The sequence below is a fragment of the Oncorhynchus clarkii genome, chromosome 8, assembly GCF_045791955.1.
Source record: "Oncorhynchus clarkii lewisi isolate Uvic-CL-2024 chromosome 8, UVic_Ocla_1.0, whole genome shotgun sequence".
Classification (NCBI taxonomy): Eukaryota; Metazoa; Chordata; class Actinopteri; order Salmoniformes; family Salmonidae; genus Oncorhynchus; species Oncorhynchus clarkii.
The window spans coordinates 14,915,160-14,942,020 of record NC_092154.1 but is presented as its reverse complement, the minus strand read 5'-3'; the positions used below and the strand labels follow the sequence as shown (position 1 = coordinate 14,942,020).

Genomic DNA, 26,861 nt, shown 5'->3' with positions numbered 1-26,861 from the left:
CAGGGTCTGTGAAGCAAACACGTGTCCCAAATGGCATCCTATTCCCAACATTGACCAGAGCCGTATGGGCCATGGTCAAAAGTAGTGCACTATATAGGGAATAGGGTGCTTTTTGGGATGTAGCCACTGACTGCACCACATGGCTGTCCCTTGGGGAGGGGACAGGGACGATGGGGACAATGGGAGTGAGTGTGTGTGGTGCAACCTGGTCTGAGAGCATTTCATATTATTCTGTACGTAAATCCGAGACACTCATTTAGTATCATGTGTTACAAATTACAATTCGTATGATATGCTACGAATTTCCAAAATGTACAATTTGTTACGAAGTGGCCAATAGTACCATATGTTACGAGTTTGCAAAATGTATGATATGTTACAAATTCAAATATGTTGTGGCTAACATTATCTAGGTCTATGAGACCAGGCTGTGTGGTGTGGTGTGTGTGTGTTTGTGTGCGTGTGTGTGCACACAATAAGACTGACCTTCTTGGAGCTGGCTGACTTCGGTACTATAGAGCAGAACGTTTCACCTCCACCACTGTCTTGCTGAGGAGACAACGCCATGATGACATCACACTGCTCCTCCACCACCTTGGCCTCCACCTGCCAGGGTCCAACCTCTGATGTTACTATCTCACATGTTCAGAAGAACACACACTTTACAGTAGGCAAATGTCTCTCTAAAGTCTAGTCTATTTGCTTGGAATTTAAAAGTAGCCCCTATAATTTTACCCAGCTGTTTATTTCTCTTTCCTATATTGACTGTGTTTAAATGTTCATATCTCTGGGGGTCCATCCATGGACACGTTCCAAATGTCACCCGTATCTCTATGTGCCCTGGTCAGAAGTAGTGCAATAAATAGGTAATAGGGTGCCGTTTGGGATGCACAACATGTTACCTGGTCGATTGGCAGGTCCACTGTTAGTTGTCCATCCTCTTGTATCTCTGCCACCCCGACCGTCTCCCTCCTCCTTGATTTGGCTTTGAACACACTGTCCTCTGAGGAGAGACCAACCAGACCATTAATCACCATTAGTCCTTCTAATGACACTCAGTCAGTCAGCCACCTAGGGCCCAAAGGGCACCCTAGTCCCTAATTAGTGCACTTCTTTTGACCAGAACCCTGTGGGAACTTTATAGGGAGTAGGGTACCATTTGGGTCACAGCCAAGTCCGTCTGTCTGTGGTACCATCCTCTGTTGCTCTCTCTTATTTCTCCTTTAACTGTGACCTAATCAATGAGCCTGTCAGTCAGGGTTAACATCCTGTCCACTTCCTTACACTGTCAGGCTCTGTTCTCAAACCTAAACGGTTGTCTTGAGCACTCCTTCCTGTCTCTACCCCACAGAAGCTCTGACGAAGGCCATAGGCAAATATGTAAGGTCTTTGTTTTCTTTATGATGCTTGTACAATCCCAAAAACTTTTAGCTAGCTAAATTGTTAGGCTATCGCTCTTGAATGCCATACATGTCTATGACAATGTCTTTTGTGCTAACCAGAAAGCAGTACTTCGGCCACCAGCTACGGTAGCACCATTCTTAGATAGGTGCAATGATAGCTTAATCATGTTCATATTGTCATGTTCATGTTCCTGTTAATACACATGTAGCCTATGTGATAAAATAAATACCAGAAGGAACATTTGTGTCCCAAATGGAAATCTATTTCCCAAGTACAGTAGGCGTAGTCCCTATAGGGAATAGGGGGCAATTTGGTTCTCCGCCCATCACGAATAAGAATAGTCTTTCAGTCGGCAATGCAGACAACGAATAGACAACAGTATAGCCATTATTAAAATGCAGAAAGCCATCCACAACAATCTCTTGTCTGATGGAGTTGTGATGAAAAGAATGATTGATTGGCATCCTGCCTCCACTCTATAGAACACACAGAAAAGAGAAGGAGAACAGAAGAGAGCCATATCAGGCAAGGTTGACAAGACTCTAGCAGTGAATTCATTTATGATCCTATTTGAGGCTGAGATGAGGTAAAATATTCACCTTGCAGCGTTGCCACCTTTCTCTCTGGCGCCCGGGACACCTTTGCTATGATTTAACAGAGGGGCTCTCGAGTGTATTCACACCGGGGCCCCCACACCTATATACACATTTGTACGCATGAAAACACACACTAAAAAGAGATGGAGGTGCATTAAGCGGGAGAGAGACATGTGTCTGGTGAGTGATGGCATGCGTGTGTTACATACCCCCTGATGAGAGGAGGAGGAGAGGGGTTGAGGTGGTGGAGACTGGCTGCTGCTTCATGGCAGCTCTCTCTCTCTCAGACTTGGGGTAGAACACAGAGTCTGCCTGTTGTCTGTGATCTGCAAACTACACATGGAACAAAGCTACTGGGGGGTAGTGGTGTAAAGTAAATACGTAAAAACACTGAAGTACTACTTAAGTATTTTTGGGGGGGGTATCTGTCCTTTACTTTACTATTCATATTTTTTACTCTACTACATTCCTAAAGAAAATCATGTACTTTTTACTCCATACATTTTACCTAACACCCAAAAGTACTCGTTCCATTTTGAATGCTTAACAGGACAGGAAAATGGTTCAACTGACAGACTTATCAAGAAAACATCCCAGGTCATCCCTACTGTCTCTAATCTGGTGGACTCACTAAACATAAATGTTTTGTTTGTGAATGATGTCTGAGTGTTGGACTGTACCGATGGCTATCCTTAAATAAATAAAAAACAAGAAAATTGTGCTGTCTGGTTTGCTTAATATAAGGAATTTCAAAGGATTTATAGCATTGACTTTTACTTTATACTTAAGTATACTTAAAACCAGATACTTTTAGACTTTTAGTCAAGTAGTATTTTACTGGGTGTCTTTCAAATTTACTTGAGTCATTTTCTATTAAAAGGTATCTTTACTTTTACTCAAGTATGACAGTTGGGTACTTTTACCACCACTGCTGGGGGGCTCTGTAGTGAACATTCCTATACAGAGATATATCTACTGATTCTGATGCATCTCTATGTTCTAATTGTTCTAATGCAGTAACCTGTGTGCTTCCTCTTACCTATATAGTGCACTACTTTTGACCAGAGCCCTATGTCCCTCTGGGCACTGGCCAAAAGTAGTGCACTGCATAGGGAATGGGATGCCATTTGGGATGCACACTTGTCTCAGACTGTCTCACTACATGTCCCTCATTGGAATTCAAACCTGTTATCTTATACATGATAAAAACATTGTATAGCATGTCGTTTGAATTCACTTATTTATGGTTTGGTCCCACTTTGAAATAAGTGTCCTTAACATATTATTATATTATGTATTGAAGTTACATAAGGAAAGGGGATACCTAGTCAGTTGTACAACTGAATGTATTCAACTGAAATGTGTCTTCCACATTTAACCCTCTGAATCAGAGAGGTGAGGAGGGCTGCCTTAATCGACATCCACGTCTTCGCTGCCCGAGGACCAGTGGGTTAACAGCCTTGCTCAGGGGCAGAATGACAGATTAAGCAAGCAGGCGCAGTGTAATTATTGCAGTGTAATTGCAAAGGTTACCATTTTGATCACTTGGGGAATTTAATCTACATAGAATGTGACCTGGTTTTCATGGCTCGTGGGATTCATTGACTTGACACTGACAGTGGCAATAAGAGAATCTTGCACACATACTAAAGACTGACTAAAAAGACTGACTGACTGACTGGGTACAGTAACTGATCATGGAGAACCATGATTAATATTCAACTACACTGTATGCCATGCACAGAGTTAAATAAACATGATGAATTTAATGAATTACACCCACTGTTGTTATGAAATCATTCAGACTGCCAAGCCAACGTGTGTTTTTTAATGTCTGGCTCTTTGTTTCTACCAGTGCTCTGTTGTTGAGGTGGTGGTGCTGATTAGCTTAGCTGCTCCCCAGTGACTGGCCCATTGAATGAGTCTGGTTCCAATACATCTCATGCACAGCCAATCAGTGCACTGCAAACTAATCATTTATTGATAGATTTGGAGCAGCCATTAATGTCTAATAGCGTTCGTCTCATTTAGCAGTCCTGATCAAACAGGAAAAATGCAAATGTGCTCAGAGGGGAAAAAAATAGTTCCTGGGAATATCTGTCTTTTTATGGCAGCCCCACGGCCAGTTATTAATGGAAGAAATGAGAGGAGGGGGGGATGGGTAAAGGGAGAGGAGGGGGAGGATGGGTAAAGGGAGAGGAGGGGGAGGAAGCGTAAAGGGAGAGGAGGGGAGGAAGGGTAATGGGAGAGGAGGGGGAGGATGGGTAAAGGGAGAGGAGGGGGAGGAAGGGTAAAGGGAGAGGAGGGGGAGGAGGAAGGGTAAAGGGAGAGGAGGGGGAGGAAGGGTAAAGGGAGAGGAGGGGGAGGAGGAAGGGTAAAGGGAGAGGAGGGGAGGAAGGGTAAAGTGAGAGGAGGGGGAGGAATGGTAAAGGGAGAGGAGGGGAGGAAGGGTAAAGGGAGAGGAGGGGGAGGAAGGGTAAAGGGAGAGGAGGGGAGGAGTGGGAGGAAGGGTAAAGGGAGAGGAGGGGGAGGAATGGTAAAGGGAGAGGCGGGAGGAAGGGTAAAGGGAGAGGAGGGGGAGGAAGGGTAAAGGGAGAGGAGGGGGAGGAAGGGTAAAGGGAGAGGAGGGGGAGGAAGGGTAAATGGAGAGGAGGGGGAGGAAGGGTAAAGGGAGAGAAGGGGAGGAAGGGTAAAGAGAGAGGAGGGGAGGAAGGGTAAAGGGAGAGGGGGAGGAAGGGTAAAGGGAGAGGAGGAGAGGAAGGGTAAAGGGAGAGGGGGGAGGAAGGGTAAAGGGAGAGGGGGAGGAAGGGTAAAGGGAGAGGAGGGGGAGGAAGGGTAAAGGGAGAGGAGGGGGATGTTGTTGGGTGGGAGGGTAACCAATCTGCATGTCACATGCGTTATCAACACAAGGCGTCTGTGGGTGAAATATTCCCTGTTCTTTGGGGAACGGGAAGAGGAAAAGAAGAATAGAAAGTGTATGTTTTATTTATTTTCTTCCATCATGGTGCTTTTAGTTGACTCCTCGCAGGGGGATCTAGGGGTGAAGAGAACTGATCTTCTTTGTGTGTCTTTCTGAAGCCTTGCACTGCAGGCATTGGTGTTTGTTAGTGCGCTAATGTGGTGTCTGGGGAACCGGAGGATGTTTATTAGCTAGACTCCATGTATGTGTCCCAAATGGCACCCTACTCCCTACATAGTGGACTACTTTTGACCAGCTAGGGCCCATAAGGCTCTGGTCAAATGTAGTGCACTATATAGGGAATAAGGTGCCATTTGGGACGGAGACACAGGCAGCCCAGGGAGCTAGGCTTTGAATTCTGTCTGTTTCTACGCCCCTCAGTGAGTAGCAAGAGCAGGCATCGGTTATTCAGACCGCAGGCAGATATTGACGAGGCTCGGGCTACACTAGGAGCAAAGTTCAAACAGTTCTCTATTTCTCAATGCCAATGACTGACCCTCCGAAGATATTTATATTCATCTCAGTTTATTACACCTGTTTGCTTTAGGTTTGAGGGGTTGCGATTCTGTTCAATATATACAGGTCTTTGTTTCCAACAAGCCTCCCTGTGGCAATAACATGCCATTTTGGACCTTCATAAATCCCTTTTTGCACTCTGAAGGGTTTATGAATTCATCCAGATCCCCATGACATTGTGGATTTAACATTGGATGGAAACAGGGCAGAAATATAGGCTACACTGTATATACAATACTATACTACACACAGCAAGTCAAAGTGGACATCACACAAGATACATCAGAAATGAGAAATGAACATTGGCTAGAAATGAACATCGAGTGAAAATACCAGCCAACTGCTATAGCTACGGTAACGACTGACAATCAGTGCATTCAATCAAAGTAGGTTAAACAAGCACATATCACGATCACTGGTAAGATGCTGTAAGTAGAAGAGTTCAGTAGTCATGTCTTGCAGAAAAACTCTAGCGAACAGAATATTTCTGTCTGGGGCCTCCCGAGTGGCACATCGGTCTAAGGCACTGCATCGCAGTGCTAGAGGTGTCACTACAGACCCGGGTTCGATCCCGGGCTGTATCACAACTGGCCGTGATTAGGCGTCCAAAAGGGCTGAGAACAATTGGCCCAGCGTCGTCCGAATTAGGGGAGGGTTTGGCAGGGGGGCTTTACTTGCAACGAAAAAGGAAAACAAGCATATTTCAATGATCAAATTCATGTAAGTGCGTCCCTTTTTGGGTTATGTTTGGTGCCTATTAAATAGAACACATCTGATACATATCTTGACAACAGTCAAGAAATACAAACGTCTGATGAATGATAAGCTACAGTAAGAATAATTCTTGCATTTATCTGCCCCAGCCAGCGTTGCACGATCAAACACTCAGCATTAGAGTGATGGACTGGGCTAATGACCTCGCCATAGGCTCCCTTCTCAAACAGCTTTATATGAAGGGCCGCCACACAGCAGGGGCAGCATGGACATTACATATAAAGCAAGAGTAGGCAACTAGATTCAGCCGCGGGACAATTTTTGTTGGAGCAAATAGTCAGGGGGCCGGAACACAATTATAATTGTACACTGCAAATGTACCACAACTAAGCCCAAAAATACATTGCATGTGAAAATAATGATTTATACCTTGATTACATTGAGACACAATCACATATCTCTTTTTTTTATTTGTGGGAATACTTGGGAACATATTTCCTACATTGAACTAATTTTAAGCTGAATTCCTGGTGATTGTACTGTATTTTTTTTACCAAATACTATTTTTTATTTTATTTTTTAAACCTTGGGGGGAGCAAAAAAAATATACTTGCAGGCCGGTTTTGACCAGCGGGCCAACTGTTGCCTACCTCTGATCTAAAGCTATGGGGCCAGACAGCACTTCAATCATCATGTACTGTACAGAACAGACACCAGAAGCCGAGAAGCATTAGACAAGATGTAGATGTAGTTAAAAAAGTGCCAGTGAGAGAAACAATCGTGAAAGAAAGAATGAAAGAATGAAAGAATGAAAGAATGAAAGAATGAAAGAATGAAAGAATGAAAGAATGAAAGAATGAATATGAGTTGTTGACTCCCTGAAGGGCTGATGAGCCAATAGCCGATCCTCTGTCGCCCCCGTGTGGTATGTACTGAGAAGACAACATCAGTTGAAGCAATGCAGAATTTTCAAACCAAAGATTGATTAATTTTGTTCAGGACTTGGCAAAACTCCAAAAGTAATGTGATGAAACGCTAATGAGCCCATCTGGATTATATTCAATTTATTGAAAAGAAGAGTATTGCCATCTCAAGTCCTGGTTAATCAGATATTGAAATAGTTTCAGTCAGTGTGTGAACTCTGGACAACAGTAGAGCACTATAGACGGAATAGGATGCCATTTGGAACCAGCCTAATCTGTGTAACGTAGTAGAAATAACCAATTAGTGGTATAAAAGTGTCTCCTTGCATGATGTGTCCAATCAAAAACGTTAAGTGGCTTTAATGTCAAACCACAACAAATATTGATGAGGTTTTCATTCAGAATGGTTCAGGCAGCTTTAGATGCCCTTCAACAGATTGACCTAGCGTGAAAACACAACCAACCGACATCCTTAATTCCTCTTGAGCCAAACAATCTCTATTGTGATTAATTACAACATATGATACTCACTCATGCAAGGACACGACACACACACACACACACACACACACACACACACACACACACACACACACACACACACACACACACACACACACACACACACACAGTGTACTGTGTGTAGTCACTACTCCTGGACACCCCGGTGTGAATAAAGATAAGTGTCTCAGATATAAGGGTTTAAATGACTGAGGGGAGTGAGCTAGTGTGCCGACTCAGCTCTTTGGTTTTCAGAAAAGGTCAACGTGAAATATCTCTTTATTACCATGGAAACTGACAGCTTAGCGCCCAACAATAACTCATCTGATCTGAAGGACAGAGAGAGAGAGAGAGAGAGAGAGAGAGAGAGAGAGATGCTTTTCCTCCTTAGTGATGTTGCTCTCCTCTTCCAATGACTTGATCATGCTTCATTAACTCATTTGCAATGTGAAGTCATTTAAGCCGCAAATCATTTCAGAGAATTGTTTTAGAAGGACGTATCAGGAGGAGTCATATATGCTGTAATTACCTGATTCAATCCCAATTATACACACATTTAATAGTGCTGTTTTCTAAAAGGACACCCTATTAACAGAACTTAGTGTATTGATGGTCTGTATTAACGGTCTGTATAGGCAGTCTGTGTTGACGGTCTGTAATAACAGTACTCTATTGACAGTACTCTATTGACGGTACTCTATTGACAGTACTCTATTGACGGTACTCTATTGACGGTACTCTATTGACAGTACTCTATTGGCGGTCTGTAATAACAGTACTCTATTGACGGTACTCTATTGACGGTACTCTATTGAAGGTACTCTATTGACGGTACTCTATTGACAGTACTCTATTGATGGTCTGTAATAACAGTACTCTATTGACGGTCTGTAATAACAGTACTCTATTGACGGTACTCTATTGATGGTACTCTATTGATGGTACTCTATTGACGGTACTCTATTGACAGTACTCTATTGGCGGTCTGTAATAACAGTACTCTATTGACGGTACTCTATTGACGGTACTCTATTGACGGTACTTTATTGACGGTACTCTATTGACGGTCTGTAATAACAGTACTCTATTGACGGTACTCTATTGACGGTACTCTATTGACGGTCTGTAATAACAGTACTCAATTGACGGTACTCTATTGACGGTACTCTATTGACGGTACTCTATTGACGGTACTCTATTGACGGTACTCTATTGACGGTCTGTAATAACAGTACTCTATTGACGGTACTCTATTGACGGTACTCTATTGACGGTCTGTAATAACAGTACTCTATTGACGGTCTGTAATAACAGTACTCTATTGACGGTACTCTATTGACGGTACTCTATTGACGGTCTGTAATAACAGTACTCTATTGACAGTACTCTATTGACGGTCTGTAATAACAGTACTCTATTGACAGTACTCTATTGACGGTCTGTAATAACAGTACTCTATTGACGGTACTCTATTGACAGTACTCTATTGACGGTCTGTAATAACAGTACTCTATTGACAGTACTCTATTGACGGTCTGTAATAACGGTACTCTATTGACAGTACTCTATTGACAGTACTCTATTGACAGTACTCTATTGGCGGTACTCTATTGGCGGTACTCTATTGGCGGTACTCTATTGGCGGTACTCTATTGGCGCTACTCTATTGACGGTACTCTATTGGCGGTACTCTATTGGCGGTACTCTATTCAAGCTACTCTATTGGCGGTACTCTATTTGCGGTACTCTATTGGTGGTACTCTATTCGCGGTACTCTATTGGCGGTACTCTATTCGCGGTACTCTATTGACGGTACTCTATTGGTGGTACTCTATTCGCGGTACTCTATTGACGGTACTCTATTGACGGTACTCTATTGGTGGTACTCTATTGGTGGTACTCTATTGGCGGTACTCTATTGGTGGTACTCTATTGGTGGTACTCTATTCGCGGTACGGTACTATTGGTGGTACTCTACGGTACTATTGGCGGTAGTCTATTGGTAGCGGTACTCTATTGGCGGTACTCTATTGGCGGTACTCTATTGGTGGTAGTCTATTGGCGGTACTCTATTGGCGGTACTCTATTGGCGGTACTCTATTGACGGTACTCTATTGACGGTACTCTATTGACAGTACTCTATTGACAGTACTCTATTGACGGTACTCTATTGATAGTCTGTAATAACAGTACTCTATTGACAGTACTCTATTGACGGTACTCTATTGATGGCACTCTATTGACAGTACTCTATTGACAGTACTCTATTGACGGTCTGTAATAACAGTACTCTATTGGTGGTACTCTACTGACGGTCTGTATTAACAGTACTCTATTGACAGTACTTTATTGACGGTCTGTAATAACAGTACTCTATTGGCGGTACTCTATTGACGGTCTGTAATAACAGTACTCTATTGGTGGTACTCTATTGACGGTCTGTAATAACAGTACTCTATTGACAGTACTTTATTGACGGTCTGTAATAACATTACTCTATTGGCGGTACTCTATTGACAGTCTGTAATAACAGTACTCTATTGGTGGTACTCTATTGGTGGTACTCTATTGGCGGTACTCTATTGACGGTACTCTATTGGCGGTACTCTATTGGCGGTACTCTATTGGCGGTACTCTATTAGCGGTACTCTATTGGCGGTACTCTATTGGCTGTACTCTACTGGTGGTAGTCTATTGGCGGTACTCTATTGGCGGTAGTCTATTGGCGGTACTCTATTGACGGTACTCCATTGACAGTACTCTATTGACGGTACTCTATTGACAGTACTCTATTGACGGTACTCTATTGATGGTCTGTAATAACAGTACTCTATTGACAGTACTCTATTGACGGTACTCTATTGATGGTACTCTATTGACGGTCTGTAATAACAGTACTCTATTGACGGTACTCTATTGATGGTCTGTAATAACAGTACTCTATTGGCGGTACTCTATTTACACTCTGTAATAACAGTACTCTATTGGCGGTACTCTATTGGCGGAACTCTATTGACAGTACTCTATTGACAGTACTCTATTGACGGTCTGTAATAACAGTACTCTATTAACAGTACTCTATTGACAGTACTTTATTGATGACGGTCTGTAATAACAGTACTCTATTGGTGGTACTCTATTGACGGTCTGTAATAACAGTACTCTATTGACAGTACTTTATTGACGGTCTGTAATAACATTACTCTATTGGCGGTACTCTATTGACGGTCTGTAATAACAGTACTCTATTGGTGGTACTCTATTGGTGGTACTCTATTGGCGGTACTCTATTGACGGTACTCTATTGGCGGTACTCTATTGGCGGTACTCTATTGGCGGTACTCTATTAGCGGTACTCTATTGGCGGTACTCTATTGGCTGTACTCTACTGGTGGTAGTCTATTGGCGGTACTCTATTGGCGGTAGTCTATTGGCGGTACTCTATTGACGGTACTCCATTGACAGTACTCTATTGACGGTACTCTATTGACAGTACTCTATTGACGGTACTCTATTGATGGTCTGTAATAACAGTACTCTATTGACAGTACTCTATTGACGGTACTCTATTGATGGTACTCTATTGACGGTCTGTAATAACAGTACTCTATTGACGGTACTCTATTGATGGTCTGTAATAACAGTACTCTATTGGCGGTACTCTATTTACAGTCTGTAATAACAGTACTCTATTGGCGGTACTCTATTGGCGGAACTCTATTGACAGTACTCTATTGACAGTACTCTATTGACGGTCTGTAATAACAGTACTCTATTGACAGTACTCTATTGACAGTACTCTATTGACAGTCTGTAATAACAGTACTCTATTGGCGGTCTGTAATAACAGTACTCTATTGGTGGTACTCTATTGACGGTCTGTAATAACAGTACTCTATTGACAGTACTTTATTGACGGTCTGTAATAACAGTACTCTATTGGCGGTACTCTATTGGCGGTCTGTAATAACAGTACTCTATTGGTGGTACTCTATTGACGGTCTGTAATAACAGTACTCTATTGAAAGTACTTTATTGACGGTCTGTAATAACAGTACTCTATTGGCGGTACTCTATTGACGGTCTGTAATAACAGCACTCTATTGGTGGTACTCTATTGGCGGTACTCTATTGGCGGTACTCTATTGGCGGTACTCTATTAGCGGTACTCTATTGGCGGTACTCTATTGGCGGCGGTACTCTATTGGCTGTACTCTACTGGTGGTAGTCTATTGACGGTACTCGGTACTCTATTGGCGGTAGTCTATTGACAGTACTCTATTGACGGTACTCTATTGACGGTACTCCATTGACAGTACTCTATTGACGGTACTCTATTGGCGGACAGTACTCTATTGACGGTACTCTATGGTCTGTAATGGTCTGTAATAACAGTACTCTATTGACAGTACTCTATTGACGGTACTCTATTGATGGTACTCTATTGACAGTACTCTATTGACAGTACTCTATTGACAGTCTGTAATGACAGCACTCTATTGGCGGTACTCTATTGGGGGTACTCTATTGGCGGTACTCTATTGGCAGTACTCTATTGACGGTACTCTATTGACGGTCTGTAATAACAGTAGTCTATTGACGGTACTCTATTGATGGTCTGTAATAACAGTACTCTATTGGCGGTACTCTATTAACAGTCTGTAATAACAGTACTCTATTGGCGGTACTCTATTGACGGTACTCTATTGACGGTCTGTAATAACAGTACTCTATTGACAGTACTCTATTGACAGTACTCTATTGACGGTCTGTAATAACAGTACTCTATTGACAGTACTCTATTGACGGTCTGTAATAACAGTACTCTATTGGAGGTCTGTAATAACAGTACTCTATTGGTGGTACTCTATTGACGGTCTGTAATAACAGTACTCTATTGACAGTACTTTATTGACGGTCTGTAATAACAGTACTCTATTGACGGTACTCTATTGATGGTCTGTAATAACAGTACTCTATTGGCGGTACTCTATTAACAGTCTGTAATAACAGTACTCTATTGACAGTACTCTATTGACGGTCTGTAATAACAGTACTCTATTGGCGGTCTGTAATAACAGTACTCTATTGGTGGTACTCTATTGACGGTCTGTAATAACAGTACTCTATTGACGGTCTGTATTGGCGGTCTGTATTAACAGTACTCTATTGACGGTCTGTATTGACGGTCTGTATTGGCGTTCTGTATTTTGGGGCGGCAGGAAGCCTAGTGGTTAGAGCGTTGGGCCAGTAACTGAATGGTTGCTAGATTGAATCCCCGAGCTGACAATATAAAAATCTGTGGTTCTGCCCCTGAACAAGGCAGTTAACCCACTGTTCCCTGTCATTGTAAATAAGAATTTGTTCTTAACTTACTTGCCTAGTTAAATAAAGGTTAAATAAAATGTTTAAAAAATAGGCCATATTCAGAGAGGACATAGTCAAACTACTAGTGGTTGGTGAAAAGGGGAACATGCATATGATGATGTGATCACTTTATTATAGACAGGATTACATCAACCAACTTATAGTCATGTAGTATCCTATCCAATTCTGATGAGCATCTTTTCACTCAGACTATTACTATAACATTCTGAAGCTGTAGATGAACATTTCAAGCTACCTCTCTAGTTTTATAAATTACTTTATCAATAATTCAACACAAACTACTGTTATTGCCTAAGCAATGCTTAGTTTTTTAAAATGACAAATAAAACATTCTTAACGTTATCACTTACAGAGGACTTACCAGTTCTCTTGTGTGTTGTTTTCCCTTCCTCATCACTGGTGGTAGAAAGTCACTGTGGACACTGGGGGAAAAATACATATTTCAGATGGATTCAATATTTACCCTTTTTGTGTTGTGACACACAGCAAAACATTGTCTGTAAACAAAATGGCAACCTTTATTTAGTCCTCTTCTTTTGACCAAGCACCATAGGGTATGTATTACTTACCCTAGGCCGATGTCTTGGATGAGTCCTTTCCTGGGTACCCAGTGTGAGTATGGTAGGAGCCTGTACCTCTCCACTCCTGTCGCTACGTAGTAGTGGTTGTTCTCTAGCTCCACTGAGCCGGATAATGGTGTCCCATCTAATGTGTACAATCTGACGAGAGAACACACAGAAAATACATGGTTGGTAAGTAGACTACAGTATATAGTTTAACCATCGGCGGCGGCGGTGTTACTACAGTTTAATAATGGTAATTGATGGGAAATGATGTAAATATATCACTAGCCACTTTAAACAATGCTACCTTATATAATGTTACTTACTGTTACGGATACCATTATCCTGTGTGTGTGTGTATCCTGTGTGTGTTTCTTTTCTCTCTGTCTCCCCTCACAGGTGAAAATCATCACTCCCCAATCAGTCAACAATCCAATCAACAATCAACCCATCAATCAGAAGACACACCTCCTCCTGTTTCCTACCCTATCACAGTTCCTTCCCCATGGTTTAAAAACCCCATCATTTGTTTGCTCTGGAGCTCAATCTCTTTGTAATCCCATGTTGGTAGATCTCTGTTCTTTGTAGATTTCAAGAGCTCAATCTCTTTGTAAATGCCATGTTGGTAGATCGCTGTTCTTCATAGATTTCAGTAGATCAATCTCTTTGTAAATGCCATGTTTGTAGATCTCTGTTCTTCGCTCGCTCTCTGTGTATTAATTAACCTTAACCTTTTGTTTGAGCACCTCCATAGCACTTTGTCATCACCTGTGAGTATTGTTTTTGCTTATGGTGTTTGCTGGTGGGAAAAGGGGGAAACCAAGACAAGTCGCCCATGGGCATACACTACCCGTAGGTAAACTTTGTTAAACCCACTAGTTAGAACTGGGCGGACCACCCACTGTATTTTTGGTTGGTTAGTTAGCTGTTGTTAAACTAGGCTAGTCTAGCTTAGGGGTGTTTTTGCATTTGTTTCTTTCCTTGGGTCCAGCTCAGCCTCTTTTCCTTCTTCCCCCATTACCGTGTGTTTATCAAATAAACCTTGAGTTTGACGGTAGATTTCAGTTGTCCTGGTTATTACGTTCACACTTTTACTTTGTCACAATTATAATTTGCATGAGTTATGTTACGCGTCTCATTACCATCCCCCCTAGACTGTCGGGCCAAAAGGGATTCGTAACACTTACCCTACAATATTCATCTCATATGCATACGTATATACTGTACTCTATATCATCGACTGTATCCTTATGTAATACATGTATCACTAGCCACTTTAACTATGCCACTTTGTTTACATACTCATCTCATATGTATATACTGTACTCGATACCATCTACTGTATCTTGCCTATGCTGCTCTGTACCATCACTCATTCATATATCCTTATGTACATATTCTTTATCCCCTTACACTGTGTACAAGACAGTAGTTTTGGAATTGTTAGTTAGATTACTTGTTGGTTATTACTGCATTGTCGGAACTAGAAGCACAAGCATTTCGCTACACTCGCATTAACATCTGCTAAACATGTGTATGTGACAAATAAATACGATTTGATTTACAGTTAGTGTCATGCATCCAAATGGCACCCTATTCCCTATATAGTGTAATACTTTTGACCAGGACCTCTGGTCAAAAGTAGTGCACTCTATGGGGAATAGGTTGCCATTTGGGACATACAAAAAAAAAGCCAAACAAAACGCCTGTGGATAATCATTGCGAGATACAGTCTACTGGGTAGACCTACCTATGCACAGCACCAGTGGATAATCATTGAGAGATACAGTCTACTGGGTAGACCTACCTATGCACAGCACCAGTGGATAATCATTGAGAGATACAGTCTACTGGGTAGACCTACCTATGCACAGCACCAGTGGATAATCATTGAGAGATACAGTCTACTGGGTAGACCTACCTATGCACAGCACCAGTGCGAAGGTGCACTTTCTCCGTCACCATGGCCAGTACTCTCTCCCAGCTCCTTAGAGTATACTTTGGTATAAGTATCCGAGCTGGAGGAACCAAGACATCTCCATTGGTAAAAACACTACAACAAAACAATACAACAACACAACATTCAGTGGCTCCATCCATCAACAAGGTTGTCTACATGTACAGTAATCTTCATTTCCACCATAGCTACCCAACTGTTGAGGGCTTGAGGCTGTAGCATACTATCTGTCCATTTTGGCCTCCATTACCATGCCATTATTAACATGAAGAACAATATCATCCTACAAGGACATTCGCTTTTCTTCTCAAAGTTAAATGATGTGCAAGTGTTGCTGATTGTACCACGACTAGATGAACACCATGAGTTAAATACAAATGGCTTTGCAATTCCAATCCAATCTCAATTGAATCAGTTCAATGAGGCATGTGTGCAGTCTTCTATTAGCTTGACTCAGGGGTGGAATCTGTTAGTAATGGAGTGCTGTGTGTGTTCCACGTCCCAAACAACGCCCTATTCCCTATATAGTGCAGTGTCTTTGACCAGAGACCCATGGGCCCTGGTCAAAGGTAGTGAACTAGCTATATAGGGAATAGGGTGACGTTTGGGACACTACCCATGGAGAGTCCCATTAGTAAAGGGACGACTGGGGAAATCGGTACTGACTTGATAGTGCATGACTCATGGAGAAACTTCCTCCACCGTGCAGGCACGATTATTCTGCTATGGACCACTGGTTTTATCTGAAAGGAGGGATAAAAAAAAGAGAACCACAACCCCATTCATTCTGACTTCTGTCCCTCGCTCCACCTCACAGTATTTCATAGTATTCAAAATTATTTCAATGATCTGATGTACACATGTGAAATTCATAACTGCAAGGTTAGCTACACACTGTCACTGGAAACCAGCTGTATATTTTAGCTTCTTGTAGCAATGTTGCACAGCATAATTTCATTGCTGGAATGTATACTATGCTCTTTTCCAGTATGCCTGGTAGTGGCAGCAATGGACATATCCAAAGAATACATAGCCCATGATCACGATTCTCAGTTCCATTACACATTGGACAAAGTCATCTTCTGTAGGGAGGAGTTTGGTTAAGATCCCCGATGCTCGGTCGGAACATTAACATGCATCGCTTGCGGTATGGATTTGGAAGCATAAGGACCTCATCTTTCATATCAGAAAAACAGGTTCAATTGATATACACCTTGATAGGGTTAGGATTAACGTTCCCACATGGCCATATCTCCATTTTACAGCACTTGTTAATGGAAAACAGACGGAAGACAAGAGGTGACCACCTATGTCAATTAGCTATCTAGCATGCTCTGGACACCTGTGTGTAATCGTAACTCGGTAAGAGTAAAGGCAGTGTAGTTTAATCGGCTGGGGGCACCTATTGTAACGGATCTGTGCAAAACTGATACGGAAACAGTGTATTTTTTATTTGAAGCATTCTTTCTCTCTGATGAAAGATGAGGGGCCATATGTTTTCAAAAACCGTATCGCTAGCGATGATTATTGACATTTCTAAATGTTAAAACACAGCGTCGGGTTTGTAATTCAAATGATGCAGTCGTGGGACACTAAAATTTGTATGATACGTTACGTTTGGCATGGTTACATAAGACAGATTACTTAAAACAAAGAGAAAAGGAGGGTGGTTTGTCAGGGTGGATGGATAGGTGTCTAACAACCCAAAGGTTGTGTGTTCAAATCAGCTTTTTTTCAACTGCTTTTTAGCTACTTTGCAATTACAATTACTTGCAAGAGGGATTTCTTATAAGCTTCCGGGTTAGAGTCCCACTCCTTGAAAGCGGCAGCTCTAGCCTTTAACTCGAATGCGAATGTTGCCTGTAATCCATGGCTTCTAGTTGGGGTATGTACGGTCACCGTAGGGATGACGTCATCGATGCACTTATTGATGAAGCCAATGACTGATGTGGTGTACTCCTCAATGCCATCGGAGGAATCCCGGAACATATTCCAGTCTGTGCTAGCAAAACAGTCCTGTAGCTTAGCATCTGCTTCATCTGACCACTTTTTTTCTTGTCACTGGTGCTTCCTGCTTTTATTTTTGCTTGTAAGCGGGAATCAGGAGGATAGAATTATGGTCAGATTTGCCAAATGGAGGGCGGGGAGATCTTTGTATGCGTCTCTGTTTGTGGAGTGAAGGTGGTCCAGAGTGTTTTTCCCCCTGGTTGCACATTTACGTGAATGACATACTACTTTCCCGGGAACAGACCCAGATCCCCATCATTTGCATGAAGGGAAGGCAGAGAAAAAGGGGAAGACAGATTTAAGTTTCCCTGCAATAAAGAACCTGGCCACCTCTAGATGTGCATTTTCCTGTTTTCTTATGGCGGAATACAGCTCATTGAGTGCGGTCTTAGTGTCAGCTTCAGTCTGTGGTGGTATGTAGAAACTCTCTTGGTAGATAGTGTGGTCTACAGCTTATCATAAGATACTCTACCTCAGGGAAGCAAAACCGCATGACTTCCTTAGTTATCGTGCACCAGCTGTTATTTACAAAAATGCATAGTCCGCCGCCCCTTGTCTTACCAGATGCCGCTGTTATATCCTGCCAGTACAGCGTATAACCAGCCAGCTGTATGTTGATAATGTTGTCATTCAGCCACGACTCCGTGAAGCATAAGATATAGTTTTGAATGTCCCATGGTTGTTTAATCTTCTGTGTAGTTAATCGATTTTATTTCCAAAGATTGCACATTTGCTAGCAGAATGGAAGGCAGTGGGGGTTTTATTAGATCGCCTACAAATTCTCAGAAGGCAGCCCGTCCTCCGACCCCTTTTTCTCTGCCTTCTCTTCCTGCAAATTATGGGGATCTGGGTCTGTTCCCTGGAAAGTAGTATGTCATTCACGTCGGGCTCGATGGACTCATTAAAGGGAAAAAAGGATTCTGCCAGTTAGTGGTGAGTAATCGCAGTTCTGATGTCCAGAAATCTTTTTGGTCATAAGAGACGGTAGCAGCAACATTATGTAGAAAATAAGTAAAAAAATAAGTTACAAACAACGCAAAGAAACAAACAAACACAATCGTTTAGGGACATATAAAACATCAGCCTTCTTCTCTGGCACCATTTTAAACGAATGTTGTTGTCACTTAGATTTACTCCAATTAGGGGAAGAAGAAAATAATAAAGGAAGACATAGACAGTGCCTTCAGAAAGTATTCAGACCCATTGACTTTTTTAAAATTATGTTACAGTCTTATTCTAAAACTGATTAAATTGCTTTTTTCCCCTCATTATTCTACACACAATACCCCATAATGACAAAGCAAAAACAGGTTTTTAGAAATGTTAGCTAATTTATTTAAAATAAAACACCAAATACCTTAATTACATAAGTATTCCAGACCGTTGGCTATGAGGCGCAAAATTGAGCTCAGGTGCATGCTGTTTCCATTGATAATCCTTGAGATGTTTCTACAACTTGATTGTAGTCCACCTGTGGTAAATTAAATTGATTGGACATGATTTGGAAAGGCACACACCTGTCTATATAAGGTTTCACAGTTGACAGGGCATGTCAGAGCAAAAAACAAGCCATGAGGGTCAAAGGAATTGTCGTGGAGCTCCGTATTGAGGCACAGATCTGGGGAAAAGTACCAAAAAATTTCTGCAGCATTGAAGGTCCCCAAGGACACAGTGGCCTCCATCATTCTTAACAGGAAGAAGTTTGGAAACACCAAGACTTCCTAGAGCTGAACGCCCGGCTAAACTGAGCAATCGGGGGAGGGCATTGGTCAGGGTGGTGACCAAGAACCCAATGGTCACTCTGACAGAGCTCCAGAGTTCCACTCCACCAATCAGGCCTTTATGGTAGAGTGGCCAGACGGAAGCCACTCCTCAGTAAAAGGCAAAAGGCACCTAAAATTCTCAGACCATGAGAAACAAGATTCTCTGGTCTGATGAAACCAAGATTGAACTCTTTGGCCTGAATGCCATGCGTCATGTCATCCTTACGGTGAAGCATGGTGGTGGTAGCATCATGCAGTGGGGATGTTTTTCAGCAGTGAGGACTGGGAGACTAGTCAGGATCGAGGAAACGGTGAATGGAGCAAAGTACAGAGAGATTCTTGATGAAAACCAGCTCCAAAGTGCTCAGGAACTCAGACTGGGGCAAAGGTTCAGGACAGGACAATGACCCTAAGCACACAGCTGAGACAATGCAGGAGTGGCTTCGGGACAAGTCTTTGAAGGACCTTGAGTGACCCAACCAACCACTTAAACCCGATCGAACATCCCTGGAGAGACCTAAAAATAGCTGTGCAGCAACGCTCCCCATCCAACCTGACAGAGCTTGAGAGGATCTGCAGAGAAGAATGGGAGAAACTCCCCAAATACAGGTGTGTCAAGCTAGTAGCATCATAGCCAAGAAGACTTGATGCTGTAAATCACTGCCAAAGGTGCTTCAACAAATTACTGAGTAAAGGGTCTGAATACTTATTTAAATGTATATTTACGTTTTTTATTTTCAATAAATTAGCAAACTTTTTTTTATTTTTATGTTTTTGCTTTGTCATTATGGGGTATTGTCTGTAGATTGATGACGAGAAAAAATATATTTCATCAACTTTAGAATAAGGCTGTAACGTAACAAAATGTGGAAAAAGTCGGGGTCTGAATACTTTCCGTAGGCACTGTGAGGGATTGGAAATGATACAGACAGTCACATTGATAGAAGCCACAATCGATTTGCAATATTAAAGATGTTCCACCCCCTAAATTTATTTTAAAAATATATTATAATAATAGTAGCCTACTTGTTAATAAAATGTCTGACCTTTACATATTAGTTAGCCTACAGGTACACTTTGAAATTATATGAAATAGATTCTTTGAAGTTAAATGTTTAAACTTGTTTTAATAATAACTTAACTATTATTCGAGACTAACTAATGTCGATTAATCACAGATCACAATCCTGCAATATAGAAGGGAATCTGTCTCTGCGTTGTATTTTCAAATGAACATGACTTTTCTGTTCAGTCATAAGCTCTCCAGTTAGTTTTATTTGATTGTCACAATTTCTGGCCTATGGCTGCCAATGCAGCAGTGGTTCCCAACTCCAGTCCTTGAGTACTTCCAACAGCACACATTTTTGTTGTAGCCCTGTACAAACATATCTGTTTCAACACGAAGGGCCTGATGATTAGTTGACAAGTTGAATCAGGTGTGTATGTCCGGGGCTACAATAAACTGTACTGTTGGGGGTACTCGAAGACCGGAGTTGGAAACCACTGCCCTGCAGTATGATGGCATTAGCCTTACGGAACATTTGCAATGCATCCCTTGACATTGTGCATCTGAAGCAGAGAATAGCTTAACTCACACATTGTCTACATATTTTTCAGCTATATGTTCTCAATTTAAAAATGATACCGGTGGACAATGTACAGTATATGAGGCTCACCATTATACTGTATTTTGTATATGCCTTGTGCTGACATGAAATCGTTTTGTCAAATCCAACCCTTGTAATCTAGGTGGTAAAATGTCTGGAAGTAGGAGATGATGGGGTCCTTATCTTAAAACATACACACTACTACCACCAAGTGCAATGCCAGATGCTTTTCTCCCAGAAGGTTTGAGTGGCACTTGGAGGTGCTACTGTGATAATGAAGATGGTTTGCCTAAGACTAACACAACAGGTACATTGTCTATTCTAAATGTGTTTAAATTGTAAAATAAAGAAAATAGTTGGGCTATAAGAAATACTTTTTTATTCAATGGGGCAAAGCAGAGATGAAAATAATTTTAATTTCACACAAACAACAATATAGCCTATTATTAAAGTACAGTATGTTTACAATATCATGAAAAATAGTATTTTACATGTTCCAAATTATATTTTATATTTTCATACGGTTTAAGGGAGCACTTTAGTCATGAAGACAAGGCGAAGGTGCTCTCTACTCAAATGGCACAACAGAATCATTCATATGACAACCATCTTGCATAACTGAGTGATGTCTCTTTTCATATCTGGAAAAGGACAAAGTAGAAACTGATGCTGCTGCAGCATTGCTGATCTTCACAGTGGGAATCCAGTCAACACTGGTGTCTTGATAAAGGTGGGAATCCAGTCAACATGGGTGTCTTGATAAAGGTGGGAATCCAGTCAACACTGGTGTCTTGATAAAGGTGGGAATCCAGTCAACATGGGTGTCTTGATAAAGGTGGGAATCCAGTCAACATGGGTGTCTTGATGGGTGTCTTAAAGGTGGGAATCCTTGATAAAGGTGGGAATCCAGTCAACATGGGTGTCTTGTCAACATGGGTGTCTTGATAAAGGTGGGAATCCAGTCAACATGGGTGTCTTGATAAAGGTGGGAATCCAGTCAACATGGGTGTCTTGATAAAGGTGGGAATCCAGTCAACATGGGTGTCTTGATAAAGGTGGGAATCCAGTCAACATCATATCATATCATCATAATCATATTTGTGACTCACCACCTGAATTCGGTCTTATGTAGCAAAATGTCTTTTTTTTTTGTTGCATTGGATAAAAGTAGACTCAGAGCTACAAAATGGTACACTACACTTTTGAGGAACACTGAGAAAGAAATTCTGCTTTGAAAGTTGATAAACTTTTGAGAAAATGGCCTTTGAATGTTATGCTATCTAGTAAAGAGCTCTTCTTTGTCAACACCCATTCAGCATCATTCACACCCTTTTAAGCTTTAGCCCCATCCATCTCGCACACTTAATACTTTGGCCAATGATTTGTTTACCTCTAGATAACATGGAAACAGCCTAACCAGCTCTGCTGGCAACAATTTCATTGCACTTTTTTGCCGACTTTTATTTTGCCAATGTTTACTGACACCGGCCATATTCAACGGGTGTTGTACACTTTAGCTTAAGACATGTAGCTAGTAAACAATGAACCTAGCTAGATAAACAACGTGTAAGATCACACAAGTCACGTAACGTTAGCTAACGAGCCAGCCAGCTAATGTTAGCTAGTTAAACAACAATGAACATAGTGCCAAATCATGTCGTGACTACCCTGCATGAATCTGCTGGGAGCTAACCAACCAGGTTAAATGTTAACTAGCAAAGCAAACGGTTCTGGGATACGAATAATAACGTCATACTCTTAACGTTGGCTAGGAAGCCAGCCAGCTAACGTTAGCTAGCTAGCTAACAGTATATTTTAGTTTGAAATTAAACCACTTTCTGTCAAAATTATAAAATGTGTAATATCTGAAAACGTAGCTAGCTAACGCTAGACTCCCTCATCATCATGCATGATGGACGCGTCTCCCTGTCATGGATGTCATGCTACGGTTGCCCTTGGTTTGAAGATGTAATCAGGAGACAGGTGTTTACTTCATCTCTTTAGCTATCATACTCTAATTCCACTAATTTCAAAACTCGATCCTCCAGAAAGTGGAGAGCAACACTTATGCAGCTCCACTACACTAAAAACATTTTTTAAAGCCGTGTTAGACAGGATTACCAACACAGACTGACCATACAAATTTGTTATTAAGGCATATGAAAGTTCACATTTTCCAGAAGGCATTTCTGCCAAAAAAACACTTTTTTATTTTTATTTTTTATTTAAAAGGTTAAAATGGCTCTCCTGTGAAGTGGTGACTTGCGACATATGCCTAGATTCCTGAAACGGGTCACATTTTTTCCCATTGTGTTTCCTGCCTTATTAGGATAGCCAAATACTCCACAGATAATCACTGTGGGGAAAATCAACTAGTTTTAGGCACTGTTATCATACAGTTTGGAGTAGCCACTTGGCTGTTGTTGTCCTGCAGAATTAATGTGGTGGTCTTCCAACATGGCCGCCACTAGGCATCATACATCAACTGCAAGCCTTCTGTTGTACTTTTGGTAAATTCATAACATGTTATACTAATTATAATTTGTAACATATCATACAAAAGGAATGATGACATCCACAAATTAATACATACCATACTAACCGTAACATATGATACTAAATGGGGTGTCCCGCATTTATGTACAGAATAATACAAAATAATCTGAGACCAGGTTGCAATGGCACCAATAGAGTACCATAGTTTGAGTCGTAATACTGATAAAACCTAGTGGTCAAACAGAGAAATGGTTCCAATAATTTTTCCCCCATTCATTTTTCCCATAGGGGATTTTTAGGGCTGTGTAGGCTTACCCTGGCATTTTGATAACTGTGTAAAAAAAAAAAAAAAAAGTAATGCTAATTAGCATTTCAATGATTTTGATGCTAATTAGCATTTTGGAATCGGACAGTAAATAGAGCTGAATGTATTGATAAAGCTCAACCTTGTCCGAGAGAGATTTACATGGTTATCAAAATGTCACGCCAGGGTAAGACTAAATTAAACACAGCCCTTATGTTAAGGGTTTCTAAAATTCCTTATGGGGAAAATGAATGGTGGAAAAACTACTGAAACCATTTCCCTGTATGACCGCAAGGTTTTCTGGGTATTATGACACCTCCAATGTGGGGCTCTATAGTTTTTGAGAGTTAGAGAATATGTAGCACCTGAATGACACTTTACTTACCACATCACTCTTCTTTCTTTGGGGCTTCTTCAAAGTGATGTGAAAGTAACTAAAGGGCACCAAAACGATGTGAGTCAAGTGACATCTTTACTTTCACACAATATTGGTCTAAATCTATAGGCAATTTTTCTTCATTTGACTATAACAAACGTGATCATTTATTAACATTAGGCTATTGCATGGAGAAAGGAAAATATGTTTAACCGTGTGGAATATATGGCATTAAAAATCCTTACTTAATTTTTTTGAAGCGCTCTGTCCCACCAGCAACATATATCTCTCCATGCTGCAAAGTCTCCAAACTCTGAATCCGGTGTCCCTCCCTAGGTGTGTAAACATTCCGCACAGCTCCGAATGGTGCCTCCACTCCTCCAGTAACGGTGTTCAGAAAGCTATCAAAAGATGACACTTGGCGTGGATTGATCACAAACCTCCTTCCGGGGAAAAACGCATCACCGTTCCTGTAGACCACCACGGTTTTGATAGGTGAGGGGTGAGAGCGAGATGTCGCTCTACCTGGGATTGCAGACATGGTTCTATATTTTCAGCAGGTTACAAACTAGCAGACAGGCTGCACAGATGGTGGAACTCCTTTCAGCCTGTCACAGAGGTCAAGTGTCAGAAGAAGTTGAATTAGCCAGTGGTTAGGTAATACCCTGGGGTATCTAGAATCAAGGCTACAGTGTTCAACCGACTGTGCAGCAGCATCTTATCAGGTATTCATGGAGTTTATCTAGGGACAGATAGGTTTGCAGAAAGCTCTTTTGTTTGTGACACACAGAAGGTGATTGATACAGTGTATTGTCATGGAAACTAATCAGGTAACGGAGGCTAAGTGTTTATGATGTCATAATCAACCAAGGGGCATGGCATTTTTTTATTTGGAATTTGCTCATCTGTTATCTGAATGTTACTAGTGCATACATAGACATTAAATCCTACCAGCGACAATTATAATCTATGGTCTTCAAATTAAGCCTAGGGCCTATTACTTGATCCTCTCAATTCAATATAACACATGACATATCAAATTCCACTCTTTTTCATCAACTAGGCCTAGTAGATTAATCTTTCTTTTCCAAGCATCACGTTCTGTGTCTTGGCTGCTTAGTAGAGAAGGTGGAGGTTGGATGACCTCAGAGTCTCATTCATCTAATAACTTCATCTGGGGTAATGACCAGACTCGTGTGACTTACAGGTCCGGTCAGCACCAGCGAATCGCCCGAACCCCTAGAAGTGCATGTGATGGGCCTAAAACTAGAACTGAAAGGAAATACATACAATTGATGTGTTATAGTTTGTTATAGAGAGACAATATGAAAGAGGGAGAGAGAAAGAGACAGAGAGAGAAGACAGATCGAAAGACTAAGATTGGCTGATATACCTTTACTGTATATCATCACTGGTTTTAATAGTCGTTTTAGTCCTGAGGCAGAATATACTGGTGCATGGAGGGTAAAATGTCCGACTTGTCGGACCAACTTGGCAGACATTTCACTTCACAGAAACTTGGCTGCAATTCATTAGAGAGAGAATAATTGTCAAGCACAACACCTATCAAATAAAACAGATATCTATCTATCTTCCTTACATTTGCCAAGACCTGATTTATTCATTATACAGTACATACACATTGAATATTGTTTAATTAACTAATAAGCTTTTAAACACACAATTGCATTTCTCTCCATCTGTCTGGAATATGGATATTTAAATACTCAATTCATTAAGATGTTGACTTTATAATTACATACTTTCCAGAGGAAAATGTCCATGCATTGAATCAAATGGAGTGAATGTTAAGGAAATGGTTGACATACTTTCTGTGGGGGCAGGAGCCCCTGCCACTTGTGTCCATGGTTGCTGCTCCACCTGCAACTCACATGTCTGTGTTCCAAATGGCACCCTATTCCCTAAATTATGCACTACTTTTGAGCATAGCCCATAGGGCTTACTGACTATAGGGCTCTGGTCAAAAGTAGTGCACTATATTGGGAATAGGGTGCCATTTCGGTCGCAGGCACATGATGCCACTCCTCACGGGTCAAATAGCATGCTTCGATCTTACAGGAGTCTGGGAAGTTTCCTTCATCATGTTGACATCATGATACAGTTAGAGTAACACAAGCTCTGTCTGGTGGGATGACTTACATCTCAGTAGACCGTATGTACAGTGGGCCAATGTGTTTACCACGACCTGTGGATGTTTCCATTGTGATAGCTTGTGTAACCTAACCTGTTACATTATAATAACATGTAACCAATGCCTGTAACATTGTAACTTGGCAGACTACTCAAAATCTAGTATTTGACTACAGTGGTTCAGTGTGAGTGAAAAGAGGGCACCAGGGATGGTGTGTGTGTGTCCTAACTACTCTATTTGAAATGGTTTGTCTCTATTGCGCTGGGGGTGTATTTACTACGAACCAAATGGAAGGCAACAAAAGCAAACGGACTGAAAAGGGGACCAACCTACCTGAATTTGTCCAATAGAAACTCTCGTTTGCAGTAAATGTTTGCATTTGCAGTAAATGGTTTCCTTTGAAAATAATTTTGGGGTCTTGGTCTACTGAACATACAGTGGGGCAAAAAAGTAGTTAGTCAGCCACTAATTGTGCAAGTACTCCCACTTAAAAAGATGAGAGAGGCCTGTAATTTTCATCGTAGGTACACTTCAACTATGACAGACAAAATGAGAAAAAAAATCCAGAAAATCACATTGTAGGATTTTTAATGAATTTATTTGCAAATTATAGTGGAAAATAAGTATTTGGTCAC

At 41.3% G+C, this 26,861-nt stretch overlaps 1 protein-coding gene across 1 annotated transcript in view; it reads right to left on the bottom strand.

Annotated features, from left to right (window-relative positions):
* LOC139415000 (doublecortin domain-containing protein 2C-like) overlaps positions 1-24,615 on the bottom strand; it is a 32,842-nt gene extending 8,227 nt beyond the window's left edge. The window contains exons 1-9 of the mRNA XM_071162696.1: positions 24,320-24,615; positions 24,084-24,132; positions 16,188-16,264; positions 15,486-15,617; positions 13,571-13,720; positions 13,363-13,423; positions 2,210-2,333; positions 903-1,003; positions 487-606 (exon numbers count right to left, since the gene is read on the bottom strand). Of these exons, the coding sequence (XP_071018797.1) occupies positions 487-606; positions 903-1,003; positions 2,210-2,333; positions 13,363-13,423; positions 13,571-13,720; positions 15,486-15,617; positions 16,188-16,264; positions 24,084-24,132; positions 24,320-24,615 (1,110 nt within the window). The remainder of the gene's footprint in view (positions 1-486; positions 607-902; positions 1,004-2,209; positions 2,334-13,362; positions 13,424-13,570; positions 13,721-15,485; positions 15,618-16,187; positions 16,265-24,083; positions 24,133-24,319) is intronic.
* Between the last annotated feature and the right edge of the window lie 2,246 nt (positions 24,616-26,861).